This window comes from Pavona decussata, unplaced genomic scaffold (genome assembly GCF_977016875.1).
Source record: "Pavona decussata unplaced genomic scaffold, jaPavDecu1.1 SCAFFOLD_45, whole genome shotgun sequence".
Classification (NCBI taxonomy): domain Eukaryota; kingdom Metazoa; phylum Cnidaria; class Anthozoa; order Scleractinia; family Agariciidae; genus Pavona; species Pavona decussata.
The window spans coordinates 2,174,983-2,200,530 of record NW_028145467.1 but is presented as its reverse complement, the minus strand read 5'-3'; the positions used below and the strand labels follow the sequence as shown (position 1 = coordinate 2,200,530).

The 25,548-nt window shown below is 37.9% G+C and overlaps 5 protein-coding genes across 5 annotated transcripts; 3 read left to right on the top strand and 2 right to left on the bottom strand.

Annotated features, from left to right (window-relative positions):
* Positions 1–1,027: 1,027 nt before the first annotated feature.
* LOC146482655 (uncharacterized) lies at positions 1,028–7,002 on the bottom strand. Its single transcript, XM_085107087.1, has 9 exons — positions 6,328–7,002; positions 6,068–6,220; positions 5,591–5,659; positions 4,443–4,507; positions 4,251–4,283; positions 4,032–4,128; positions 3,749–3,832; positions 3,441–3,472; positions 1,028–2,741 (listed from the first exon to the last, which is right to left on the bottom strand). The coding sequence occupies exons 1-9, from the start codon at positions 6,497–6,499 to the stop codon at positions 2,307–2,309; spliced, it is 1,140 nt and encodes a 379-aa protein (XP_084963213.1). The 5' UTR covers positions 6,500–7,002; the 3' UTR covers positions 1,028–2,306.
* Positions 7,003–7,192: 190 nt separating this feature from the next.
* Positions 7,193–9,854, top strand: LOC146482654 (uncharacterized). Its single transcript, XM_085107085.1, has 2 exons — positions 7,193–8,210; positions 8,598–9,854. Exons 1-2 carry the CDS (start codon positions 8,030–8,032, stop codon positions 9,839–9,841), a joined length of 1,425 nt encoding a protein of 474 aa, XP_084963211.1. The 5' UTR covers positions 7,193–8,029; the 3' UTR covers positions 9,842–9,854.
* Positions 9,855–10,441: 587 nt separating this feature from the next.
* LOC146482653 (uncharacterized) lies at positions 10,442–12,016 on the top strand. The gene has a single exon (XM_085107083.1). The coding sequence runs from the start codon at positions 10,463–10,465 to the stop codon at positions 11,933–11,935; it is 1,473 nt and encodes a 490-aa protein (XP_084963209.1). The 5' UTR covers positions 10,442–10,462; the 3' UTR covers positions 11,936–12,016.
* Positions 12,017–13,624: 1,608 nt separating this feature from the next.
* LOC146482652 (uncharacterized) lies at positions 13,625–15,535 on the top strand. Its single transcript, XM_085107086.1, has one exon. The coding sequence runs from the start codon at positions 13,754–13,756 to the stop codon at positions 15,164–15,166; it is 1,413 nt and encodes a 470-aa protein (XP_084963212.1). The 5' UTR covers positions 13,625–13,753; the 3' UTR covers positions 15,167–15,535.
* Positions 15,536–18,237: 2,702 nt separating this feature from the next.
* LOC146482651 (uncharacterized) lies at positions 18,238–20,995 on the bottom strand. The gene has a single exon (XM_085107082.1). It carries the CDS (start codon positions 20,395–20,397, stop codon positions 18,238–18,240), a length of 2,160 nt encoding a protein of 719 aa, XP_084963208.1. The 5' UTR covers positions 20,398–20,995.
* Between the last annotated feature and the right edge of the window lie 4,553 nt (positions 20,996–25,548).

The following is a 25,548-nucleotide window of genomic DNA, read 5'->3' as shown; positions in this document are numbered from 1 at the left end:
ATTTACTCTTAACGCTTTCAGAGGTGCTACCCGTGACCTTGAGGTCAACATTCTCACGAAAACCCCTACTGGCGTGTTGTATACCAAGTACACAACAGCGCAGTAAGCTTTGTTACTGGCATCGCCGAACCCATGCAAGTAACAATTAAGCACCTCTTCCCCTGCAACAGGACCATGGACAGACCATGTTCTACCATGGTTTTACCATGGTTGATCACGGTCCACAACCATGGTCAACCATGGTTTGGCAATGGTGTGACCATGGTCTGGCCATGGTCAACCATGAACGTTAAATTGCACTAAGGTTGACCATGGTCGACCATGGTCAAAATGATTGTAGAAATGGGACAATATAAACGAGAGCCGACCATGGTTGAACATGGTCAATAAACATGTTAAACAATGGTCAAACATGGCCAAAAATGGAAACAATTTAAAACGTTATACATGTATTAACATGGTTGACCATGGTCCGACATTGATAAGGACCATGTATTAACATGATTGACCATGGTCTGACATTGATAAGGACCATGTATTAACATGGCTGTCCATGGTCTGACATTGATAAGGACCATGTATTAACATGGTTGACCATGGTCTGACATAAATAAGGACCATGTATTAACATGGTTGACCACGGTCTGACATACATAAGGACCATGTATTAACATGGTTGACCATGGTCTGACATAAATAAGGACCATGTGTTAACATGGTTGACCATGGTCTGACATTGATATGGACCATGTATTAACACAGTTTACCATGGTCTGAAGAAGATATGGACCAAAATTGAAGGAGTGGAATAATGCCCTAAGTGACTTTAGATGTAAGGTCAAATTCTCCTTTTGTTTCACAAGCGAATACACTGAAATTTGGAAGGAGAATCTAGCTATTTATCAGAAGTCACTTAAGGCTTTTTTCCAGGCACCCCTTCAATTGTACTTTCTGTATTGACCAAGGTGTGAAAGACTGCGATAATGACATATTGAATAGCAAATAAGTAAACAAGGTTTAGGTTTATTAAAATTTATTATTACATTGCAGCCCATATTACACGGTTGACCAATGCTCATTAAATTTCTATGCCACGTAGGTCAAAAGAAAACTGTCAGTGACTTATAAGTTGCCATGGCATTACAAGACATTTTATATATTCCACTTGCAGAATACATCATCTGAATCTTAACTTTTTTAATGAATAAAGTTGAAGTTAAGTTCATATATGTACAGTCAAGTTACAAGTATTACCAGGACTGTTGCAAATATTAAAATATGTAGTGCAATAAATTCTATTGAATCCCAAAAACTTTTCCGATTCAATTTACATTATGTAACGTAACTGAACTCTCAACCAACCAGCACCACTGTAATAAGTCATATTTCACAACATTACAACTTGAGCAGTGTTTTAGCCAAGAAGTGATTAACTTTTAAAGGCATTTCAAGTAAAGCTTGTCAGTAGGCATACATTTTAATGACTTTCAAGCATGAACAGTGTAGTTTGAAATAAGCCTGCCTTTTGGGGAAAAACTGTACAAATGTATTTAAAGCACCACGTTGTGAAAAGAAAATAATGGTAAGCACTATCTGACATGATGTCTTTCAATGTAGAGGCACAAAGTGCAACATTCAAGACGAATCATTTAGCAATTTCATTTTTGGCCAGAACAAAATTGCTGACAGTATAAGCAAGGAATATATGTACACTGTTTAGACTATACTCTTTCAGTTATCAAACCACTGACTAAAATCGCTTGCCAAACCAGCAACCATCTCATAAACTTCCTGATTTTCACAATTTTGCCATAATCCAACACTTTAGTCAAATACAATTGAAATGAGCTAATTACACTGTACCACAGTCCTTTACCTTAGATGTACATATCTGCACACAGGTGATCAAGCCTACACCAAAGTTGACATTTACACTGTATCAAAGCCAGACTCCTAAGTAAAACTTTTGTTGTTTTAAGTGACCATGAAGTAACCATAAATTATGCTTATTTGAAAGGCCTTTTGAACTATGACAAATAATGGTATTATTTTTCATTTCTGAAATATCTTCTCTTGTTCCAGAGATATTCAAGTTTTTGTTCAAAACTTGATGATTTCACAACTAGTTTCAGTGCAAAGGTAGATCACATAATAATGGCAACAATTTCATTTTCAGGTCTACATTAAAAAAAAAAAAAAAAAAGCCTGATTCTTGTTCTCTTTGACAGGCCTTTCCAACAGGCATAAATTATTTTTCACATCACTAGAGCACATTAAGTAATAAACACTAACCAACTCAATAAGTCTCATTCACCCTTCTCTCTTTTAACAGCTTTTTGAACAGCTTGTATTTTTGCTGTTATTTGAGTGAAATTTGCCTCTTTGTGTACCTCAAGGCAAAGACTCCTAAGGAGGTCTAGCCTTGCCCCATCAAACTTAGGCTTTGCAATAGTTTTAGAATTTGGTGCCTTACCAGAGACTGAGTGTGCTAAAATTTCATCTACTGTAAACAACTTCCACAGGAGGATGCTTACAGTGTTGAAAAGGGAAGTTGAGTTCCCAACTAAAGATCGACATTCCTTTTCTAACTCTGTCGACTGAGAAACCTGTGGGTCCAGTTCAGCAGGCTGATTTCTCTTAAGCTTCCTTATCTTTCTTTTTATGGTGGCCAACTCATCTGTTATATTGGCAATTGATTCCTTCAATTCTGTGAACTCTGCCTCACAACTCTTGCAACAGTCCTGGAAGAAAAACATACATGTACATGTACTGTTATATTAAAGTGGTAAGAATGGAGATGGTCAATTAATCCGTTCAAGTACTTAATTTTTGGCTGTACAGGTGGAACTTTGATTTAATAAACCTGATGTTAAAAATAAATTCTTTGGTACAACAAGCAATGTTCTCCAGCCTGGCCTGGTCGTTTAAAATGTATGAGCCAAATTTTCTAGTCCCTTTGCACTTTGTTGAGGTTCCACGGTGTTTTAAAATAATTATTATTGGCCAGAATATAACAACACCTAGCATATCATTACACCTGCACAGCTTGATGTCAAACTATAAAATTAATTTTCTCACTAATATTATATAACTTTCAAGTCCTTCAATCACTAAACATAAGAAAAGTGCAACAAGATAAAAGTCTAACGTAACCAACATTTAAACAGCGGGTTTAAAAGATAATCACTTTCAAGTCAAAACAGTTAAAGTTCTATCAACAAAAAGGGCATCAATTTAAACCCAGGACATGTGAACAAGTGTAATGGCTGTAGGCAAAATAATGTGAAAAGACAATAATTATAAAACAATAATGATAGTTCAACACAATTTGTACAATAGTCTTAAATACCTAGTACATGTAATTGCTAAATGGCTAAACACTCAGAAAGAGAATTTACAATTGGGAAAGATAAACCATAATATGTACATGTAAGCCTCACCTGTGTCATGTTCTGGGATTGCTTGCAAATGCCTAATATGAAAGGAAGATAACTTAAGTGAGTGTCAGCGTAGTAAATAAGGCAAAATGGACCAGCAAAACTGACAGCTGGTGAAGTCAGCAGCAAATTAACACTGACTGTGCTGCTTTTACCAATTGCTTGGAATTAATTTTTATCGCCTTTAATTATAAGAAATCATCGACTGCTTGTGCATGTATTTAAGGTGACACAAGTTTAAAAAATGTAATGTGCATCTATAGGCATGTTTAACTTATTCTATTTTGTTATAAAAAGAAAAGGCTACATACTTGTTTTACATGTGCTGTCACCATCACTATCATCGGTGCATGGCATGTAATCATCTAATGATACATCCCCAGTACTACTGGTGCCTGAAAAGAGAAATTAAAATAATTGCATGTGTAATGGTTAAACAATGTTAATGTTGGAACACCCACAGACTTCTCCTTACAGGAAAGTTATGATCCTTGCTACTTTTGGGTTCACTAGACGTAAACTTACATTCATTTGACATGTACATGCAAGACTAATCAAACAAAATAAGTTTGAGCAAATAAAATGGTAGCTCACCAGCCACAGATGTAGAGGCAGCACTTGAAGCTGTGTTGGTGGGATTTTCTTCATGTGGCTCACCTCGATGCCTTTGCAACATTTTTTTAGCCAAAACCTAAAAATAATAGTTATCAAATGTAATTTCAATATAATATATTAATCAATTAACTAATGCAGGTCTGCAACTTTTTATGGCATTTCTTAAATTGTGACTAATGTTTTCAAACTGCCCCTCACCCTTTCTGCTGCAGATTTGGAAACCAAGCTTGCCTGCATAAGAGAAAGACACCAATGTAGTGTTGATTAGAAACATTATTGTCAGTTAAATAATACAAAAATTATTATTTCATTACATACATTCAGTGATTTAACATCAATATTATTGCTGGTAACAATTTTTGTTGATATTTGTGGAAGTAATATACTTACAGGTTGAGGTTGATCAATATCATCATCCTGTGAACCAGAAGCTGCATTTCCCTTAGCACTTTTGTCTAATAAGGAAAGAATGAAATCACCAGATAAGTTAAAAAAAAACTTTAGCCTGTGTAAGTTGCATGTAGCACCTAAACAATCGAAACAATGAGAACTACAATGTAGAGCAAGCAGAAAGTTTTATTACATAATTAAGGATGGTGCCTGCTAATAAAGAAGTATTTTTGTGTGGTTCATGACTTAACCGGTATTTGGGGAAGGCAGAATTCTTAGAAAGGGTTATTTAAATGCCCAAAAAAAATGGAGAGTAATCACACATTTTTTTTAAAGATAGGTTCAGATGCTGAACTTTTAATGAGCCAAACTTAATTCAAATAAATGTCAGCCCAAATCAAGAAAATCCCCCCTTTTGATTCAGATGCCAAACTTAATAAGCCCAACTTAATATACTATAATAATTTATGCATTAGGTTCGACTCATGAAAAGTTGGGCGTCTGAATCACAGCTGTTCCAAAGCCGAAATTCCCGGCTGGGCCAGGCGGGAAGAGTGGCTGAGCCATTCCAAATTAAAGCAACCGTTCTCACAGATGCCGAACTTTTCATGTACTTAATTCGAGGTATTAGGTTCGGCTCATGAAAAGTTCAGCGTCTGAACTGGGCCTAAGCAACAATAAAATTATATTCTAAAACAACAAAATACAAAGCAATATGGTAATAGTGTTGTTGTTGTTTTTTCAAATTGAAGCTTTTTATCTCTAAAAAATATAAGGATACCCTAAATTTACTTTTTGGAGAGAGACCACTTGCTAAGTTCTGCTTTTTCCACATAGTTTTAAACTGCACAAAAGTATCCCTGTATCAGTAGGCTCCTCCCATAGGAAACCAGAGTATTTCAAGATGCGCAGACTGTATGCGCAATAACAAAAGTATAAGCACTGTCCTAAATAAAATCTTTGATACAGCACATGCACTATACAAGAATGTAAGATTTTTCTTTTTAAGTGATTGGAAACTTTATCCAATTAAAAATTGCTCTTGTTTTTACTGTAGTTAGAAAATAATACAGTATTTTAACTAATTTATTGATGAATATTTCTTTTTAGCTGTTATTTGGATGTTAAAAAGAAGACACTGTATTTACCTCTCTTTTGTTTTTTTGTTGCTTTTTGTGATGCTGGTGGTGTTTTTCTTTTGTTTGTTTGAGAAGAATCTACAAAATGAGTCAGTACGATTAAAAAAAGTCATAACCATAAATGCTTTATTATACGTGTCTAACTACATTTATTACTGGCTCTCCTTGAGACACTTGCATTTTTCAATACAAGGAAGGAAACAAACAACAAACAGCCAAACTGTACGTTGTAAATACAAGTAGAGAAAATTTCTAAATGACAACTTACTCAGAAACCTGTGGTTAGTTTCCTTAAAGGGCACCTCACCCCCCCCCCCCCCCCTCTCCTACTAAAAATTGTCAATAAAACTTCCCATAAACATATTAATTTTGGTTCAAGGCATGCATAGGAGACCATCACGGCAACTTCTGGTTCAAGTGCAGGTTTATTATTTGCAAATATTGTTTTACATTGACATTCTTTTGAATCAGTACTACATGTATTACCTGGAGTAGACTTTTCACTTGCATGTTCCTCATTTGTCAAATTGTCCCCATTGTGGATTTTTTTGGGCACAGAGACTCTCTTGGCTGGAAGTTGCTCTCTCCAGGGTTTTGCAAATTCGTTTTCTCGAATGGAATTTAAATACGATTTATTGTCTGAAAAAAAAAAAAAAAAGCAAACATCATGATCAGTTTTACTTGTACATGAGTTATAAACAAGTACATTGTATTGTTTAAACTCATATTTAAATATTTGCACCTACCACTCAATTTTAGAATCTCAGCAACGCTGGTGTCTTCGTCCCGTTTCCAAAGAGCATCAACTACATTCCCTTCCTTGATGCCATCACGGCTTCCCTGGATCTGGCTCGTTTTAATAACTTGCCAACAATCGGGCTTCGGATCGCCTTTCCACTCAACAAGAGCAAATGCCATTGTAAGATCGGAAATTTTTTTTTTTAAGTTAAATCCAAATAGGTCAAATTTCAGAAATGAAGATTAAAATGTGGGACCATCGAGTGAATGCGCCAAATTTATATAGCTGCAAACATATAGCTGTATACAGCTTAAACGTGCTGTGTCATGATTACAAGCTGGTCATCCAGGTTTAAGCAATTGAGTAATACAACTGAATTACTTTGTTGTAAGTTTGATTGATAGATGAATGGAATTTCGTATTTCAGTTGTTAATAGTGTTGTCTGTCATTCGACCTTTGCTTGTACGTGGCTAGTCTGTTGAAACAAGCTTCAATGTCGCAAGTTAACTGGAAGGTTCTAAAACTACTACTCGTCATTACAATAAGCTTAAAATAAAACACTTGAATGTAAATAATAGAGTGTTACATGCCTGTATTGTCGATGACCTTCAATCGTCAAAATAAGCGGCTGATCCTCCGTTGCCGTTGAGTTGTATAAATCCAACCAATAGGCCATTTTACAGTTGTGTGCTAAGTGACCTGGCATTGGATTGGAAGTGAGGCTGGGGGTGACCTTGTTTTGATACAAACCTCATTGCTTTTCATATGTAGATCATGCTGTTCTTATGCTAACTAGTTGCATTTACATATGAAAAGCAGTGAGGTCTGTATCAAAACAAGGTCAACCCCAGCCTCGCTTCCAATCCAAGGCCAAGTCACTAAGCACACAATTGTAAAATGGCCTATTGCAACATATTTTGAAGGAGAAAAATTTTTGAACATAACTTTCCAACTGTCCTACCTTTTCCATGTAAATTGACAACTCCAACATTACCATCGCCATGCATATGCTTCCTAAAATTCAAAATAACCGGTTTTATAGAAAAATTTACGTATCTCGATCGAGGAACAGAAAAAAAACCCGCTCAATCCGTTACGAAAATCTTGAGCCCGCGCGGAATTTGAACGAAAACGAGACTTAAAGGCGAGGCCACAAAGCAGACCATAGCAAATGGCGGCTGAAGGCGAACAGCCAGTTTGAAAAAGTATACTCACAAATATGGTACACTGAAAAGATAAGTACACTTTATTTGATGTTTTATATATTTCGAGTTTCTCTGTAATCATTTTTTCTTAATATAAGGAAGCCAATAAAGGTTTGTATAAACTACATCATGTATCTAGTTGGAATGAAATCGACGTGAATTCGACGACGATCGACGATGTCTCAACAGTATCACGTTCCGTAACTGATCGCATGACATGATAGAAATGTTGAGCTTAAAGGCGCTTAATCTGTAGCTTCTGCTATTCGTTTTGCAATTTGGTTGGAAAGAAACTTTCGCAACATTTAGTAACGTGATGTACGTAACTGCTTTAAGCTGCTTTAAGTAATTACTTTTATGCAATACTGTCTCCATCCTTAATTTAAATGTACACACAGTTATGCTGTAATGAGCTGACACGAAGCTTGGAAAGTTTTGAATTGTGGGATCAGACGTTATATAAGTTTCGTGCATTATTCTGAAGAGAGCAGACATTGACAGTCATGGACACCGAGCGTTCAGAGTATCAACCCAAGGAAGTTTTGTATGAAATCCTCGAAGTTGAAACTGGTGAAGTCGTAGACTCCTGTTCTAAACGCAAAAAGTACAAGTGCCGATTATGTTCAAGGATTTTGTCCTCAAAGCAACGAGTTTTGCTACATCTTCACAGCGCACATCATAGAAGTAAGTCCAAACGTTTAAGGTTTAGCTCAGGCCGTGTATATGAAATATAATCTTGATTTACAGAGTCTGTAGGTTATTGATTAAAGATCGCCTAAAGTGGTGTTACAATAACATTCTTATTCTTGACTATAATACCAGAAACAGTTTTTCTTAAAATGTTGACTTACATGTTTTCAGTTAACAAAAACAAGGTGGCATTGCAGTAGATAACTTACTCTAAAATGCATTCAAATTTACATAATTATCCATAAGTGCGTATTTTCATATATTTATTTATATAAATTTTCATATATTTATTTATTTGTTCTTTCTGAACCTTGATCTACGTAGCTTTGTTTCTTAACGGAAATCATGAACAAGTTATTTTATGTGTTGTTACTTTCGTAGGTCCCTTGAAGAGGGTTAAGAAGCTATATCTGAATGATCCCAGTATTCCAGTTCCAAGACGGACACTGTTTTGGAAGGCATCCCTTGCCAGAAGGTCCACTGATGACAAAGAAGAAAGGAGCCCTCTCAGTCCTACCACAGGCAATGTGGATTTCAATTTGGCTGGAATGAAGGCAACTGATCAAGAATTGAAATCTGACAATGAGGAAGAAGCCTCCATTTCACACTCACATGAACATGAGCCAGAGGAGGAACTGGAGAATATTTCCAATGGTGGGTCTAGAGTAGTGCTAGGTTACAATGAGCAACATAATGAACAGTTACAAAATCATGAGTCTTCAGAAGAAAGTGAATTGGAATGGAGTGACTCTCAGTCAGATACAGACTTGAGTACTGATTCGTCTGATACTTCCTCTAGTGAAAGTGAAAGTAGTGATAGTGCTTCTGACGATGGAAATGAGGAAGGAGAAATAGAGAGCAATAACTATAAACAGGACTGTAAATTTACAGCACTCCAGTTACAGTCTTTAGCAGTGATTGCATTTATTTTAAGACACAATTTAACTGGGGTAGCTGGTAATGATTTGTTAGACCTCATTAAAGTAATTTGCCCAGGTTCTTCAGAATTAGGAGGTATGAAGTGTGATGAGTTATTTCAAGTAATTGATAAGGTTAATTGCAAAATGTGCCATTACTGTTCTGTTTGTCACAATGTTTTCCCCCCAAACCTGGATAGCTTTTCTTGTGAAACGCCAGAATGTTCAGGTCTTAGGTACAGGGGAGGTTTAGCTGCTCAGACAAAGCCTAATCGTTTACCACGCCAGTTTTTTGTGCTTGCTGATATCAAATCACAATTAAGATATCTTTTGGAGCAGGATGGATTACTTGTGAAAATTTTTGATGTGAAAAAAAAAGCAAAGACAGCAAAAACTTCCAATAGTTCAACTCTTACAGATATAACAGATGGGAAGTATTACCGTCTTTTGTTGGATGATGGTCAGTTTCTTGCAAATGAAAATTGTATAAGTGGAATGTTCAATACTGATGGTATACCATTATACAAATCTGCACATGTTAAACTATGGCCAATTTTTTTAGCAATTAATGAAATCCCCCTCAGACAGCGGTTTTCAAGAGAAAATATGGTGTTGGTTGGGATTTGGCAAGGCAAGGGGTCTCCACCCTTCTTACAATACATGAATAAATTTGGAGAGGAGATGTATAGTGTGTGTGCGGACACGTGACCCTTGATTTACCGTCCGCCATGTTGGAGGACCACTTTGATGGGTTTTCCCTGTGTTTACCATTCAGAATGCGGGCATCGCAAGTGCTTTCAAGATATACCTCGCATTTTCCTTTCCTTCCTTGTGAATTAAAATCGGAAAGGTAGCTAATTTACAGTGCCCTTTTGTCATTTAAGGTATATTTCAACCACAAAGCCCCTTTATATCGATTTTTTGAGCCCTATTTTTTTCAATTTCTAAAACCGATTATTCCGCTCACTTTGTTTTGTCGGCCCGATTACTTTTAAATTTGAAAACATGATCCCGGTGTTGAAAATCGGTGAAACTAATAAAAATTGGTTTTAGTGCAACAGTTTCTTATAAATTGGGATCATTTTCATTTTTCGACATGACTACGAGTGAAGAAGTCATGACAAAAAATTGTAAAATCTACCAGTCTCACGGCGTATCTCTGCGCGATTTGTCTCGGTTCATTGATTGCACGCTACAATTTGTCTGCCTGAATTTTTTTATTCGAATTTAAATGGTTTCTATGAGAAAAATTGCCTTGATCCACGCGCGTTTCAGTGCAAGCAGCCTTCGAACGATCAAACTAGAGTGTGAATTGGTCTTGTTGATATAATGCCGTCGTTTTGTTTAATTGTTGGTTGTGGGAACAAAAGCGACAAGTGTCCGAATGTAGCGTTTTGCCGTGTTCCGAAAGTTTTAACAAACCAAGGAGAACAAACGGAAAGATTGTCATCAGAAAGACGTACTCTTTGGTTAGCGGCAATCAGCAGAGATGACTTGACAGAAAAGATTTTAGAAAACGACAGAGTTTGTGGGAAACATTTTATCAGTGGCAGAGCAGCCCAACTTTGGGATAGATTCAATCCCGATTGGATCCCAACTGTGCACCTTGGTCACGAGAAAAAATCAATCGACGAAACAGCAAAATCACAAGCTAATCTGGAGCGTAGTGCCAGAATCAAGGAGCGCAGAAAACGTAAAGCCGAAAGAGAAGAAAAGGAAAAAGTGAAAGTTATGAAACTGGAGGAGGCTAGCGAGCCAGTTGAAGCGTTAATTGATGACATCGAAGATGTTACAGCTGATATGAGAGAGTTAAAATTAAAACATGTTGCCACAAATACAGACGAATCTGCCTGTCTAGCTGGTCGGCAGGGGGCGCCAGGACAAGTTTATGATGAAGAGTATTTTTGTAATGATGATGACAAGGTCAAATTTTACACTGGATTGCCTTCATACGAGATTTTGATAAAAACATTTTCCTTTGTTGCTCCTCACGCAACTAGGCAATTCTCCCGTGCTCGCTTAAGCAAGTTTCAAGAATTTATTATGGTCCTTATGAAATTACGGCTAAACGTACCTCTCCAGGATCTCGCCTATCGGTTTGCTGTATCTCGATTTGTTGTTTCAAGAGTCTTCAATTCATGGATCGAGGTAATGGATATTCGCTTGTCCCCTTTGATAGTGTGGCCTGAGCGCAAAGACCTTCAGAAAACCATGCCGAAATGTTTCATAGATGCATTTGGTCTAAGAACAACTGTGATTATCGACTGTTTTGAGATTTTCATTGACAGGCCTACCAATTTGCTGGCAAGGGCACAAACATTTTCTAATAATAAGCACCACAACACCGTTAAGGTGCTCATTGGCATTACCCCCCAAGGATCAATTTCATTTGTCAGTAAAGCATGGGGTGGTAGGGCATCAGATAAGTTTGTAACTGAAAACTCTGGTTTCCTTACAAACTTGTTGCCTGGAGACTTAGTTCTTGCAGACAGAGGGTTCACTGTCCATGAAAGCGTATGGTACTACCAGGCAAGCTTAAATATCCCTGCTTTTACCAAAGGGAAAAGTCAGTTAGATCCAATCGATGTGGAGAAGACAAGAAAAATTGCAAACGTACGAATACACGTGGAAAGGGTGATTGGAGTTTTGAGACAAAAATACACTATTTTGCAAAGTACATTACCTACAGATTACCTCACATGCAGGAAAAAAGAAGAGAAGGAAACCCCTTTGATTGATAGAATCATCAGGGTATGTTCTGCATTAGTGAATCTGTGCCCTCCAATCATACCATTTGACTAAAACTCACTCTTTGTAAGTGAACTAAACATGGCTTTGCATTTCAATTTGGTACACTTATTGAAAAAAATAATTGATAATGCTCATAATTCTAGGGTCATAACATTAATGCAATGCTATAATGTCCTGATTGACATTGTCCCTTATTTTATCAGATATCAGAAATATTGCTGTAAGGTATTTTAACCATCTTCTAATTTCAACAAACTTAGATTCATGTTGAAAATTTTAAAACTCTCAAGATCACTGTAAACATTGCCACGTTTGACATAAGAGTCAAACTCTTTCGCATCAATGCAGTAGGAACACTTAACCTCACCCAACCCAAGGCCACAACAGTCATAGGAACAAATGAAATCGGGAGTGGCATGCAAAAATGGGTAATCTTTGTTTATGAATGTACCACACTTGACTGCTTTAAAGTTGTTATGTTTTGCCTTCATCTGCTTTTCATATTCAGCGATTGCCACTGTTGCCAACTCTTCATGTTTGCAGCCATGCCTTGTAGCTGCAGAAGGGAAGTTAAACACGTCGGGGTAACAAATTGTTTTGATAAGAGATTGTGATGGCTGTGCAGGATCAGTGTGACATGCTGCATGCCATTGAGATGCACCAATTCGTCTAGCCCTGTGATGATAGAAAGCACTGCTTTTTGCTTGGTTTATGTTTTCTTTCTCGATCATTTCTATTCGCTCATTTGTGAGGCTTATTTCAACTTTGTAGCACTGTTCTAGTAGCTCAGTATAATTAAGGTTTATGTATTTCTCATCAAATAAATCTCGGATAGATGGTATCCCTCTCGTTTTGAAATAAATTCATCTGCATATGTTCCTACTAAACTTAGACAAACAGGTTTGACTTTGCATTCATTGAGAGAACTGTACAACTGTTCAAGTTCATCCTTAGTTGGTTGCTGCACTGACCCCTGTACTGTAGGTGATTCTTTTATCCCTGTAGAGGATTGATCACTGTTATCATTCTTGCCGCACAAACTAAGATCGTTTAAAGACTTCTCCAGGCTGCCTTCAGTTTTCTTGCTGAGGAAAAGTTGATGTCATTAACTCTGGCGTAATCAGCCTTTTCAACATAACTTGGCAAAATCCAGCCACACTTAACCTGCGTACACGCTAACCTTACGTTTTGTCTGGTGACAACTTCAAGATAGAATAGTACACTTGCTATATGTGAGCAACACTCACCCAGGCCAGCCATACACCCTGCACAATGTGCTGACATCACAGTACCTTATTCGTTTGTTATAATCCACAGTTGCACTAGTGGTTCATTCAGTCTCTGCGAATGTCTTAATTTGGCCAACACCACAAACCTCTTGTTAATCATACATCCAAGGACACTGGAAATGAAGCCACTAACCATCTGGTTGTAAGCTTGAAGGCTTCTGTAAGCTTTAAATTGTGCGTTGGAATAAATCTAGTATCGAGCACAAGATACGAAAGTAAGTTTTAAATCCATGAATTCAACTGGTGGAAGGCATTTCTCGCTCAACGTTTTAGCTGGGATGAGAAGCGGATCTATACCAATCTCAGAAATTTTATCGAGATACCTATATTTTACCTTGCCTTCAAGATTTTCGCTATAATTTGAGAGCATCAGAGGCTCAATCCCTGTTGTTTCAGTCGCCATTTTGATTACGTAAGTCCTCCAACATGGCCGCCAGTAATTTTGTGACGTCATCCGCACACACACTATAGTTTGTACCATGAGGGGATTCCTGTAAGCGTGGGAGATAATATAATCACCATTAAACTTGGTATATTTTTGGGGATTGTCGATCTTCAAGCCAAGTCATATATTTTACATATGACCATGCACAATGGGGAAAATGGGTGTTGCACTTGTGAAGAACCAGGAAGAACAGTAAAACAAGGGAAAGGTCATACTAGGTGCTACCCTTACAGGAAAATCCAGGGCAGGTTTCCCACTAGGGACTCTGATGATATCAAATATAATATTGGGCCAAAAGCAACTGCAGATGGGAAAAGGATAAAGGGTTTTCATGGTATAAGTGGATTGACATCAATGCCATGGTTTGACATGGTTCTTGGCATTGTTCCTGATTATATGCATGGTGTCCTAATGGGTGTTACCAAGACATTACTTAATAAGTGGTTCTCATCTTCTCAAAGTAAACAACCATTTTTCATTGGCAACCATCTACGTAGTATTTCAAGGAGGCTGACAAACATTAAGCCTCCGGACTACATTGAAAGGTTGCCTAGAGATTTAGAAAAGCATTTTGCTCACTTAAAAGCAACAGAGTTACAGGCATGGTTATTATATTATGCACTCCCTTGCTTGTCTGGATACCTCCCAGCAAAGTATCTTAAACACTTTGCACATTTGTCTGAGGGGATTCACTTACTTCTTGGGGACTGTATAACTGAGCTTGACTTAGAAAGGGCAGAAGCTTTACTTGATGCCTTTTATAGGGATTTTTCTCAACTTTATGGGGAAGGAAGTTCTGGGCTGAATGTTCACAATGTGGGTGCCCACTTGGTGTTTTATGTGAGACTTTGGGGTCCTATATATGCATGGAGTTGTTTTGGTTTCGAAGATTGGAATGCAGTCCTCTTACAGGCTGTTCATGGCACTGGGGATGTGACACGTCAAATTTTGTCCCATGTCCATGCACAACTCCAGTTGAAGAGCTTTTTTATAACAATGCCAAAAAGTGATGTTAAGGATTACATATCTAGATTGATTAGGCCAGCAAGGCAATGGAAAATCACACAAAATGCCAAAGATTGTACAATTTCTGGGGCAGTTGTTAATTTACCTGATTTATCGGGGGAAGAGTTGCAGTTAATTAAGGAGGTAACAGGGCAACAAGACATAAATCAGTTAAGTAAAGCACTTCGGGTTCAGTATGGGCTGGAAAAACTGTATTCAAAAGATTATAAACGAATGAAAAAGAGAATTTGCTATGTTGTGCTAACAAAGAAGGGTGAAATAATAGCAATTAAATATTTTGTTTATTGTAAGAGCTCCAAATGTGTATTTGCCTTAGCTCAACCTTTTGTTCTTGACAAGGACTGCTTTATTTTTTCACAATCTGGCCATCATATTCTGAGAGTAAATGAAATGAATGGTACTGTACATGTAGTTATCCCAGTATGTGAAATCCAGGAGAAATTGTTTTTCTTGTCTTTTTCAGAAAGTGTTAAATTTGTAATCCGTATGCCAAATATGCATGGCCATGGACTACTTAAGTGACCAGTTGAGTTTAACAACAACCAAGTGTATAACTATGTATTAAGTTATTGTACATTTTCAGCTTACAGTAAGTCTTAAAGAGTGCATGTACAGCACTGTAGCAAGTGTAAATGAATAATTATTGTTGTAAAAGATTTGTTTACCACTGTTTGGTTATGACTTATGTATACACTGTATGTTACCCTCAGATTTAATGGCACTGTATTTAACTTTATGGACTTGTTCTCATGAAATATCATTTAGAGTAATTGTCTTTTTTTTTTTTTTTTGAAAAAATAGATCTGGATTCTTATAATGAATCAAATAATTCTGTCTTGTAAATATTCTTGATTTAATGGTGCTTTAAAGTAATAAAAATGTAAAGACCTGCCTCAGGTGTCATTGTTTATTTTTGTTTCTATCCAAGGTTACAGAGTACTACTTGTTGACTTCACAACACTTTGACCTACTGAAAGCAATTAGCTGTCAAAAATGACACCTTATTTCAACACTCATAGGCAGCCTACAGAAAGTCAGGTCAATGTAAATTTCCATACCCTAATGAATGCCATCAACTGAGCAGACTTAATAAATTTAAGTTCACCAGTAATTGAAAACAGAAATAAAAATAAGGACCTTTTTTGGATCCCATTCCAGTATATCATGTATTACCATACCATATGGGAAAACACCATACTTCTCCTAAATGTGCAGTCATTGAAAATTTATTGGTAACACGAGATCTCCAACATGGTCTAACATGGTAAAACATGGTGATACAAGTTCACTGGAAAAAAAATAAATTTCACACAGAGAACTTCATTCAGGCATTCTGCTTTTCACTGTCGATGGAAAGAAGTAATTTATTGATTTTGAAAATATTATCATGTAGCCTATAAATGCTAAAAATTACAAAACTCTTTACAATTTTTAGCAAACCATAGTTGTCCATGGTTGACCATGGTCTCAAATCAGTTTGATTTGATTATGGTGCTTTAAGTTCACCAGAAATTGAAAACAGAAATAAAAATAAGGACCTTTTTTGGATCCCATTCCAGTATGTCATGTATTACCATACCATATGGGAAGACACCATACTTCTCTCAAATGTGCAGTCATTGAAATTTTTTGGTTAACACTCAGATCTCCAACATGGTAAAACATGGTGATACAAGTTCACTGGAAAAAAATGTTTTTCACACAGAGAACTTAATTCAGGCATTCTGCTTTTCACTGTCGATGGAAAGAAGTAATTTATTGATTATGAAAATATTATCATGTAACCTATAAATGCTAAAAATTACAATTATACTCTTTACAATTTTTAGCAAATCATAGTTGACCATGGTTGGCCATGGTCTCAAATCAGTTTGATTTGATTATGGTGCCTTATTTTCACCAGAAATTGAAAACAGAAATAAAAATAAGGACCTTTTTTGGATCCCATTCCAGTATGTCATGTATTACCATTAAGGGAAGACAAAAAAATACTTCTCTCAAATTAATGCAGTCATTGAAAATTTTTTGGTAACACTCAGATCTCCAACATGGTCTAACATGGTAAAACATGGTGATACAAGTTCACTGGAAAAAAAATAAATTTCACACAGAGAACTTCATTCAGGCATTCTGCTTTTCACTGTCGATGGAAAGAAGTAGTTTATTGATTTTGAAAATATTATCATGTAGCCTACAATGCTAAAAATTACAATACTCTTTACAATTTTTAGCAAACCATGGTTGTCCATGGTTGACCATGGTCTCAAATCCGTTTGAGATAAATTTTCTGAAAAACAATTAATAAGAATCGAATGCAGTGTTTTAAATGTCAGAGAGTCAAAACAATCACTGCTTTGTTATTTGTTATTAATTTTCCAGTAAAACCTTATAATTTAGTTTTTGACCATGGTTCGCAGTGTACCATGGTCGTGAGGTGATCATACACCATGGTCAGCGATCATGGTTACAACACTGTCAACCATGGTCAAACATGGTTGGCAATGAAAAACCATGGTACCATGGTCAACCTGACGCCGGGGTTGTTTTGGATGGTCCCAAATACACCTACTGATCGTAATACCCCTTATTTTGGATAAGTCTTCAATCCATTCGTCCCATTTCTTCTTTACTTTCCCCTCGAGTTTACTATCCCAGTCGAAATTTTCACAACACAATTCTTGAAACAATATTTTCATGCACACAATGGTGGGGCTAATGATTCCCAGGGGGTCAAAAATGCTTGCTAGCAGACTTAACAAACTTCGCTTGGTCGGGTGCATGTCTAGGGCTTTGCTTGCAAGCTTCTCAAAACTAAACTGAATAACATCTTTCTCACAATCCCACGGAAGCCCCAAGACCTTTGGACAACTCTTGCTAGCCTGCCCCGAACCTAAGATGAACTTTGCGTAGCTCTCTTCTTCGCTGGTCACGATCGCGCTTTCCGTTGCGTTACTCTCAATCTGCGCAATGCGTTCTCTCAACACTTTGTCATTCGTCATCCACTTTCTCAATTTGAAACCCCCACTGGCCATCCTCTGTTTGGATTTCTCGTACAATGTGTACGTGTCGCTCGTGTTGCTATCGCCCGTTACCAAGTCGACAACGTAGAAACCTTCGATCATCTTTCGCACAAATTCTGGGTTTTCGTCCTTAAACTTCGAAATGTGGTGTCTCAGCGTGGCGTTTAACAGAAACGGAGACGCATTTAAACCGAACACAACACGGCAAAAGCGGTACACTGCAATTCGACTACAATGATCGCGCACGTTTTCTAACCACAAAAATCTAAGATAATCCCTGTCTGCACTGTCTACCTCAATGTTAAGAAACGCCTTTGTCCCCTATCAACGCCACTCTCTTCTCTCTGAATCTAAGCAGGATGTCAAACAATAAAGGGTTGAGGGAGGGTCCCTTGTGTAGGCAATCGTTCAGAGATGTCCCCCCCCCCCCTTTCCTGCCTTTACGGACGCGTCATACACATCTCTCAGTTTCGTGGTGCTCGCCTCTCTGCGTATGACTGCTAAATGGGGAATATAGTGACCCCTATCTGTCTCTTCTAACTGTGCGACTTTCTCTATCACTCCCGAATCTAACTATTCCTTTATAACTGAGTCGTACTCCTGCAAAATGTCTGGTTCCTTTCTAAGCTTCCTAATCTGACTCTTCATGCGCGACAAACTCAACTCGTAATTGCTTGGCAAACTACCCTGACCTTCCTTCCAGGGGAGCTTAACTGAATACCTATTACCGTTGAAGGCAATACTGTCTACAAACTCTTCATACACTCCATCACTCTCTTTAATTCCTAGGGTTTCTAAGTCCCACAACCTTTGGACATTCCCTTCTAAACTCTCTAATGATACACTGTCTCTGCCAACAAAATTTACGTTAACTTCCTGCGGTCTATCTGCTGGCTGTCTAAATGTCAAGGGTCCGGAGAGAACCCATCCTAACTCTGTCTCTACTGCGACTGGCTCGTCTACCTCCCCCCGGACTATCTTGCCTGTCTGAAAACTCCACAAATAGTCTGCCCCTATCAATACATCTATCTCTAACTGTTCGCTTCCCTTGCAAACGTCGGACAGCCATATTTGCGCCAAATGCGGGTAGTCCTTACGCGCAATTTCCAGATGTTCGTTCTGCACGCGCGAAATTTCGGGAACAACAAAAGCTTCGATGCGCATAACCTTCCCCCCACCCACTGGGGTCAAATCTATTTCAACTACATCCCGCAGGTTTGATCCAGTAGCCCTTTGGCCAAAGGTGTTAACAGTCAACCATTCCCTTCTAACAGATCGCAATCCGAACAATTCTACCGCGCGGGAAGTAACAAAGGACTTATGACTAGCCGAATCAAAAAGCACTCTAATTCTAGCGCGACCCTTCCCCGCTAGTTGAGCCTGAGCCGTTTGTAAGGCTACACCAGTCCCGACGTGCATACTATTTCCCACCAGTTCTGCACCACCCTGGGCCCCTTGGGTTCCGATTTCTGTCGTTCTTAAATTCCCTTGGGAGGCGATGCAACTCGCCGAATGATGTTTACAATTACAATGCTTACATGTTACACTACGGTCAGTACAGTCTTTGGATAAATGTCCCTTTCTTAAACATTTAAAGCACCTACCGTATTTAAACAACAATTGCTTACGCTCCTCGATGTCCTGGACCTTCCTGCAGTCTTCGTGTGGATGCTCTCCTAAACAGAAGGCACAGTTCGTTTCTTTCGCCGCTTTCCGTGTGTTTCCTGCATACAGTGTGGCTACATTGTTTTTTCTCCGGAAGTCTCCAGCCGAGTTCTTTTGACGTGCGCTGTCATTGTACTCTTCTCGTAATTCTACTTCTTGTTCCAGGCCTTCCAACAAGTCTCTCAAGTTCCACTGATGATGATCTTTACCTCGCGTAATGGTCAAACGCAGCGTCTGCGGCAATTTTTCCAGGACAGATGGTACAACTATCGCTGAATAAGTGGTCTCGTCTACTCCAAGTGCTTGCAAGGCTCTGTGTTTGGTCTCCAGGAAATCGTACAAGCTCCGAAGTCTCGGCGCGTCTCTCTCGTTGTATACAGGCTGAACATTCAAAAGTTCATTCACGTACGCTCGCTGGATCGCCTCCTTCTTTCCATATCGTTTGTTCAACAGTTCCACCGCTGCTTGATAGTTTGCGGACGTTAAAGCGAAACCCGCGATCGACGATCTGGCCGGTCCCACAAGCAAACCTCTAAGATAAGAAAACTTGTCGACGTTTTCTAGCATGTCATTTCGATGTATGGCGCTCTCAAACGAGTCCCAAAACTCTTGCCACTCGTGCACTTTTCCGTCAAATTTACGCACCTCCAGTTTCGGCAGTCTCGCTCGGACGGATTTATGCTGGCTTGCTTGTCCGGTCTGCATTGGCGGCGAATTCTGGTGCTGCGGTACATTTTGTACTTGTGGTATTTGCGGTGCGGTTAACAGTTCTTCGATCGCAGCCAACTTGCACTTTATGTCCGACGCAAGACGGCTGCTCTCGTCTATCTCTCTGGTCATATCCTCCTCCGTCACCTTTTCGTCGTCTCCCATCAAGGCCAGGATCTCTAAGTCGAGGGGCGCTATCTTTTCCAACTCCTCGTTTAGCGTGTGTTTCCATTTCGCCAGCTCTGCCTTCCTCTCCACGGTGTAATATTCAAGACTGGCTTCTACTTCTGGGAGGATTCCAGCAGGGTACACTCGATGGCCTCCTCGTCGCTTTTTCTTTTTTCCAACCTCCGCGGTCATTTCCAATCCGGCTCGAACTGACCAAGTGTCGCGGAATGTTTCATAAACTCCGCACTTGCCTGTTCACAAACTGAAGAGGACTGTAATTCTTTCCTTTTCTGAAGATTTATTTAACATTCACAATCTGACAATCTCTGATCCAATCTACAATATTCGCGATGCACAGTTCCGTTCACAATTCGTTCTTAATCGATCTGATCTTACATTACAATTGTACTAAGATTTTCTAGGTTCTATTTGCGCAACAAGTATTTTTACTACAATCACGAGCACAGTATAATCCCAAGCCTACACTATTGTAATGCTACTAAATTTAATTTCAATTTCACAATCACACACATTTCTCTTCCTTATTTAGCTTAATACCACGCGTGCAGTTACATCATTGTCATGCAGTGTATTAACTTCGGACTTTCCCGGAGTACAATTGTGCAATCTGCTTTGCTCACTAATTTTTAAAGTATTGCTCGCGTTACTATTTCGTGACATTGTTCATCAAATTTCCAAGTTAATATTCTACGTCACGCACATCAGTGCTTCTTTCCCGACACTCGATTACAAAGCGCTGTTCGAGTCAGTTTTCCCCACCGAGTGAGCGGCGCAAATCAAACCTCATTATTCGTCACCACAAGTCAATTTCCGGTTATCAGCATGCTATAAACTTCAGCCTGAAATTTTTCTTCCGGGACTGTTTCAATTAAGGTTGAAAAAGTTAGTAATCTAACGCGAAAATAAAGAATAAACCAATTAAGATGTTTGGCATTTTCTTTGTGTCTACCACCAGCTTGAACTCCATCGCAGCTAGCACGCTTGTTTCGGCACGTGGCTTAAAGAACGAGGTATATTCATGTGTAGGGCGCTTGTTTCGGCACGTGGGTTAAAGAACGAGGTATATTCATGTGCAGAGCGCTTGTTTCGGCTCGTTCGCGTAGCTGCGTAGCCACGTAGCCACTCTTTTCAGGATTACCCTTACCAAACCAATGATATGGCAATAATATGGGGGAAATGAGAGCCATATATTGCCCATATATGGAAAGTAACTGGGTATCATAGTTAAATCAAAATATGGGTTTTATAACAAGCGTGTACTTTCAACTTACTCCAAGTATGGTGTTTATATGGACACAAAATTAAAGACATCAATAATGAGGGAATAACATGGTTGACTGATTCCCCATGCAATAACCACATTATCTCTCATTTTGAGATATATAACAGTTATATGGATATAATATGAATGATAACTATAGTTATGTCATATGTGGAATTTATATGGCAGATGTACCCATGACCACTACATTACAAATATATCATGCCGATCACCTGGTGTCCATGCTAATCCCATATATGGGATTAAGACAACAAATTAATGCAATCTTATACCTGCCAACTTTTTCTAAGATATAGGCGTGAGATTTTTATCCTGGGAGTGCTGGGATTTTTGAAGACGACACGATTATTTCCGAAGATTCCCGAAGAATTCCGAAGTCTTCCGAAGACGTCCGAAGTCTTCCGAGGACTTCCGAAGTCTCAGGACGCGTATAGACGCGAGCTCGCTCCCAGTGCTTTTCACCTTCAAAAATCAGAGATCGCGAGGACGGTATTGTCATTTATTCCTTTTGCACATGGTTTTCGTTCTAACATGGGTCTGAGTTAACATATTTTTGGAAATTGTGTCAAGCAAGACGGCAACAACTCACATTTTTCAATCAAGCGTGAGAAATTGGCCCGCAAGCGTGAGCCGGCGTGAGATCGAAGTTTTCAACCCACAAGCGTGAGACTCACGCCTAAGGCGTGAGATTTGGCAGGTATACAATCTAGTGTTGGCTGAGGAGGATAAAAACCACACTCCCTCAAGCACATATGGAAAAAAAGATCAGCAATGCTTTGAATCATAATTCGTTCAAGCACAATGCTAGGTTTTACAACGAGTTAGAAACAAGAAATGGTGGAGTCACAACAATGGCAGCCATCTTGGATTTCAGTCAGACTGGGAAGACTGGGCATGAACAAAGCTATTTTGGTCAGCAGCTATGCCACTGCAGGCTCGCAGAAAAACCGTTTCATTTTAGATTTTAGGCGGGATTCAAGTTTACAGGCATATTTCTCCTGGCTTTTCACCTCTGTTAAGCTAAAAATGATGGCCTCAAGCAGGATCAAGTGGATTAATACTTTAAGAAAGAGGTATGCTTTGATTTATCAATAATTTTGATGAGAAACTGCACGAAAATGTGTGATTATGTAAATAGATTATAGTCTACTTGAGTAAATGTGCTTCTTGGATTTTTATAGCTCCAAATTCTAGACTGTTGAGATAGACATTCCCTCTTAATTTTTTTTAATATAATTGATCCACTGAAAAGAATAAACCATAACTGGCTTCAATAACAGTTGAGATTCACATTACAAACTATATTCCTCTAACCCCTGTTCTTGATTTTGATTCAAGTTGCATGATCCACTTCATGGAGTACATGTAAGCTTACTTTTACACTAATATATATACTATACTTTTGTAGCACCATGAGTTAAATTCTGTATACCCTCATATTTTTAATTACTCATGATTGTTATGGGGGAGAAGCTCATTGTAATATGTATATATCTGAAGTCGTATTGGCAGCCCTGATCAATAAGAAGAATTCACTAAAAGTGCATAATTTTCTGTTTTACTACAGATTGTGAAGGCCATTACTCAATTAAGACTGCAGCTTCAGAGTCAAGTCGCCAAATCCTGATAAATATAAGCTAAGTCATCCATGGCTGTGAGACTCTTATCTGTTATTGCGTTCAACTTTAGGAGAACGTATACCGATTCATGTCGCTTCTTTCTTGATGCTGTGCAGTCCCATGGGTCGATTTTCGGGGCAATCAGTACAATAAAAAATATAATTTGAATGGAGATCGAAATCACTTAACTAAACTATGATTTTTAGTAGTAACTGGTTTAATTTTAATTGTTATGAATTGTGAGTTCTGCTACTACAACTCAGGAACAATTACCAAATATATTTTTTTAACTTGAGTAATGCAGTATTGGTCATTGCTTGATATCACAGATGAAAATGGCAAAGGTGCAATCTTTTTTATCAATCCAATCATTTCTCTTATAATTTAGCACTTTCCCTAGACCTTAAACCGTAACACAATTTGAGACAAAGCCATATTCTGAATGTTTCTTTCCCGAGAAATTCGATCACTGTGAAATTGTCTTGCTGTTACTTGTAACGTTTGTAGCTCTGGCTGTCGTATATGGTGTCAATCATAAATTTATATAGTGTGCAATGCATGTTATTACTCAGCTAGATATAGGTAGGTGAAAGAATATAACTTATCGATCATTAAATGATTTCTAATATCGACAAATACTACAACTAAAGCACACCACCTTTGGTAATTCTAGGCTGAGGATAAAGACATGCTGTTTGATCTGTCACCTACTCAACCTATTTTATATCTATTTCATTCCTGCATCATTCTATAAAATGGCAGTGCTGTTTTAACCCTATTTTAACTTGCGTGGCAGACATAAAATGCCCTATTTTACACCTATTTTAAAGGTATTTATGTCCTATTTTTCAAATTTGTTTTCCTATTTTATCCCTGATTTATGTCTATTTTAAACCTATTTTATTTTTAACATTTCTAATCGCGTACACATTTTTTCTCTATGTTATAGCTATTTTAAGGCTATCTTTTAGGTAATGATGACTTGCTGGTTGGACTATTTTTTGACTATTGTTTGTTTCAAAATAATAGGTTGAAAACAGGTAAAAGAGTAACTTGAAAATAGAGAAAAAATGAAAAAAAGATAAAAAAAATAGCTTAAAAATACATATAAAATAGGCACTATTTTCGTAAGGGTAATTATATGGGATTCTTATGGTGGCCTGAATTAAATCACTTCATGTAATGTTTAAATTAAAATCAGATATCATAATTTTATAGTTAGATATAAAAGGCCAGGTTGCATGAATACCTGCAGGTATATGCACTGTGATGCAATTATGAATGTGTTTTTTAGTTTTCTTCCATATTTTCTCCATATAAGGGCAATATCAGGGGACAGTCTGATACCTGTTGTTTTTTTAGTTTTCTTCTATATTTTCTCCATATATGGGCAATATCTGGAAACGTTGCAAATGACTGATTGTAATTTAGTTTTCCTCCATATTTTTTCCATATATGACAAATATCTGGAAATTGTCCAAATACATATTAAACCCATACTTCTTAAGTATGACAACCTCAGAAAATTCTAAAATATGGGTTTAACATGGCCATACAAAACTCATATATATCCCATAGCAATCCCATATTTCGCTCCAGATAATTTCCAGTTTTGGTCCACAAATGGCCCATATTAACATTTTGGTAAGGGTACTTTTGGAGTGGCGCGGTATTCCCTAGTTAAGCAGAAGTTTCGCAATGAAACCTCATTCCAACAGAACAAATCAATGTAAATTTCGCTCTAGGTCACCTTATCGCTTTTGGTCAAGGTTAAACGCAGAATAATGCTGACTCGATTGGTTTACAGGATGTCTATGCGCTTGCTGAGGTAGACAAATTATATATCAGGCGATGTCAGGCGATAATACAGCGAGAATCCACACACTTTCAATTTCCAAAACTGATTTATCCTTTGAAATGTATAAAAGCGGTGCTCAAGTTTTAACCTTAAGTCAGTACAAACTATTAAGAAGGTACACCACTGGTTCAAGTGTATCGAAAATGCGCAGAAGTTGGTTCAAGGCAAGTACCTTGTTATTGTACATAGGTAAATGAAAGGTTTTCGGATACTGTAAGACAATTTTCCATTCATTTCCATCAACCTGACGATCATGTATACATACATTATCACTCACATAGCAAACGTAACCTTTATTTCTGTTTGAATTTACGAAGTAAATTACTTGGTTGGGATTGGTTCTACAGTGGAACCTCGATTTAACGAACCTCTAATTAACGAAGTCCTCGATATAACGAACGATACTCTATGTCCCGGCCAAAGTTACAGTAAAATGTATTGAATAGAACCTCCATATAACGAACCTCGATATAACGAATTCTTCGATATATAACGAACATAATCCGGAAGCCCAAACGTAAAATCTACCTCGATATAACGATTTACAATGTCAACACTCGGCA

What these genes read in the sequence shown, in the direction of transcription:
- LOC146482655 (XM_085107087.1), bottom strand. Translation starts at nt 6,499, where the DNA reads ATGGCATTTGCTCTTGTTGAGTGGAAAGGCGATCCGAAGCCCGATTGT. An exon ending in TGAGATTCTAAAATTGAGTG is followed by an intron (nt 6,221 to 6,327) that starts GTAGGTGCAAAT and finishes TTTTTTTTTCAG; the next exon opens with ACAATAAATCGTATTTAAAT. An exon ending in AACAAAAAAACAAAAGAGAG is followed by an intron (nt 4,508 to 5,590) that starts GTAAATACAGTG and finishes TTTCCTTATTAG; the next exon opens with ACAAAAGTGCTAAGGGAAAT.
- LOC146482654 (XM_085107085.1), top strand. Translation starts at nt 8,030, where the DNA reads ATGGACACCGAGCGTTCAGAGTATCAACCCAAGGAAGTTTTGTATGAA. An exon ending in TCACAGCGCACATCATAGAA is followed by an intron (nt 8,211 to 8,597) that starts GTAAGTCCAAAC and finishes TTACTTTCGTAG; the next exon opens with GTCCCTTGAAGAGGGTTAAG.
- LOC146482653 (XM_085107083.1), top strand. Translation starts at nt 10,463, where the DNA reads ATGCCGTCGTTTTGTTTAATTGTTGGTTGTGGGAACAAAAGCGACAAG.
- LOC146482652 (XM_085107086.1), top strand. Translation starts at nt 13,754, where the DNA reads ATGACCATGCACAATGGGGAAAATGGGTGTTGCACTTGTGAAGAACCA.
- LOC146482651 (XM_085107082.1), bottom strand. Translation starts at nt 20,397, where the DNA reads ATGACCGCGGAGGTTGGAAAAAAGAAAAAGCGACGAGGAGGCCATCGA.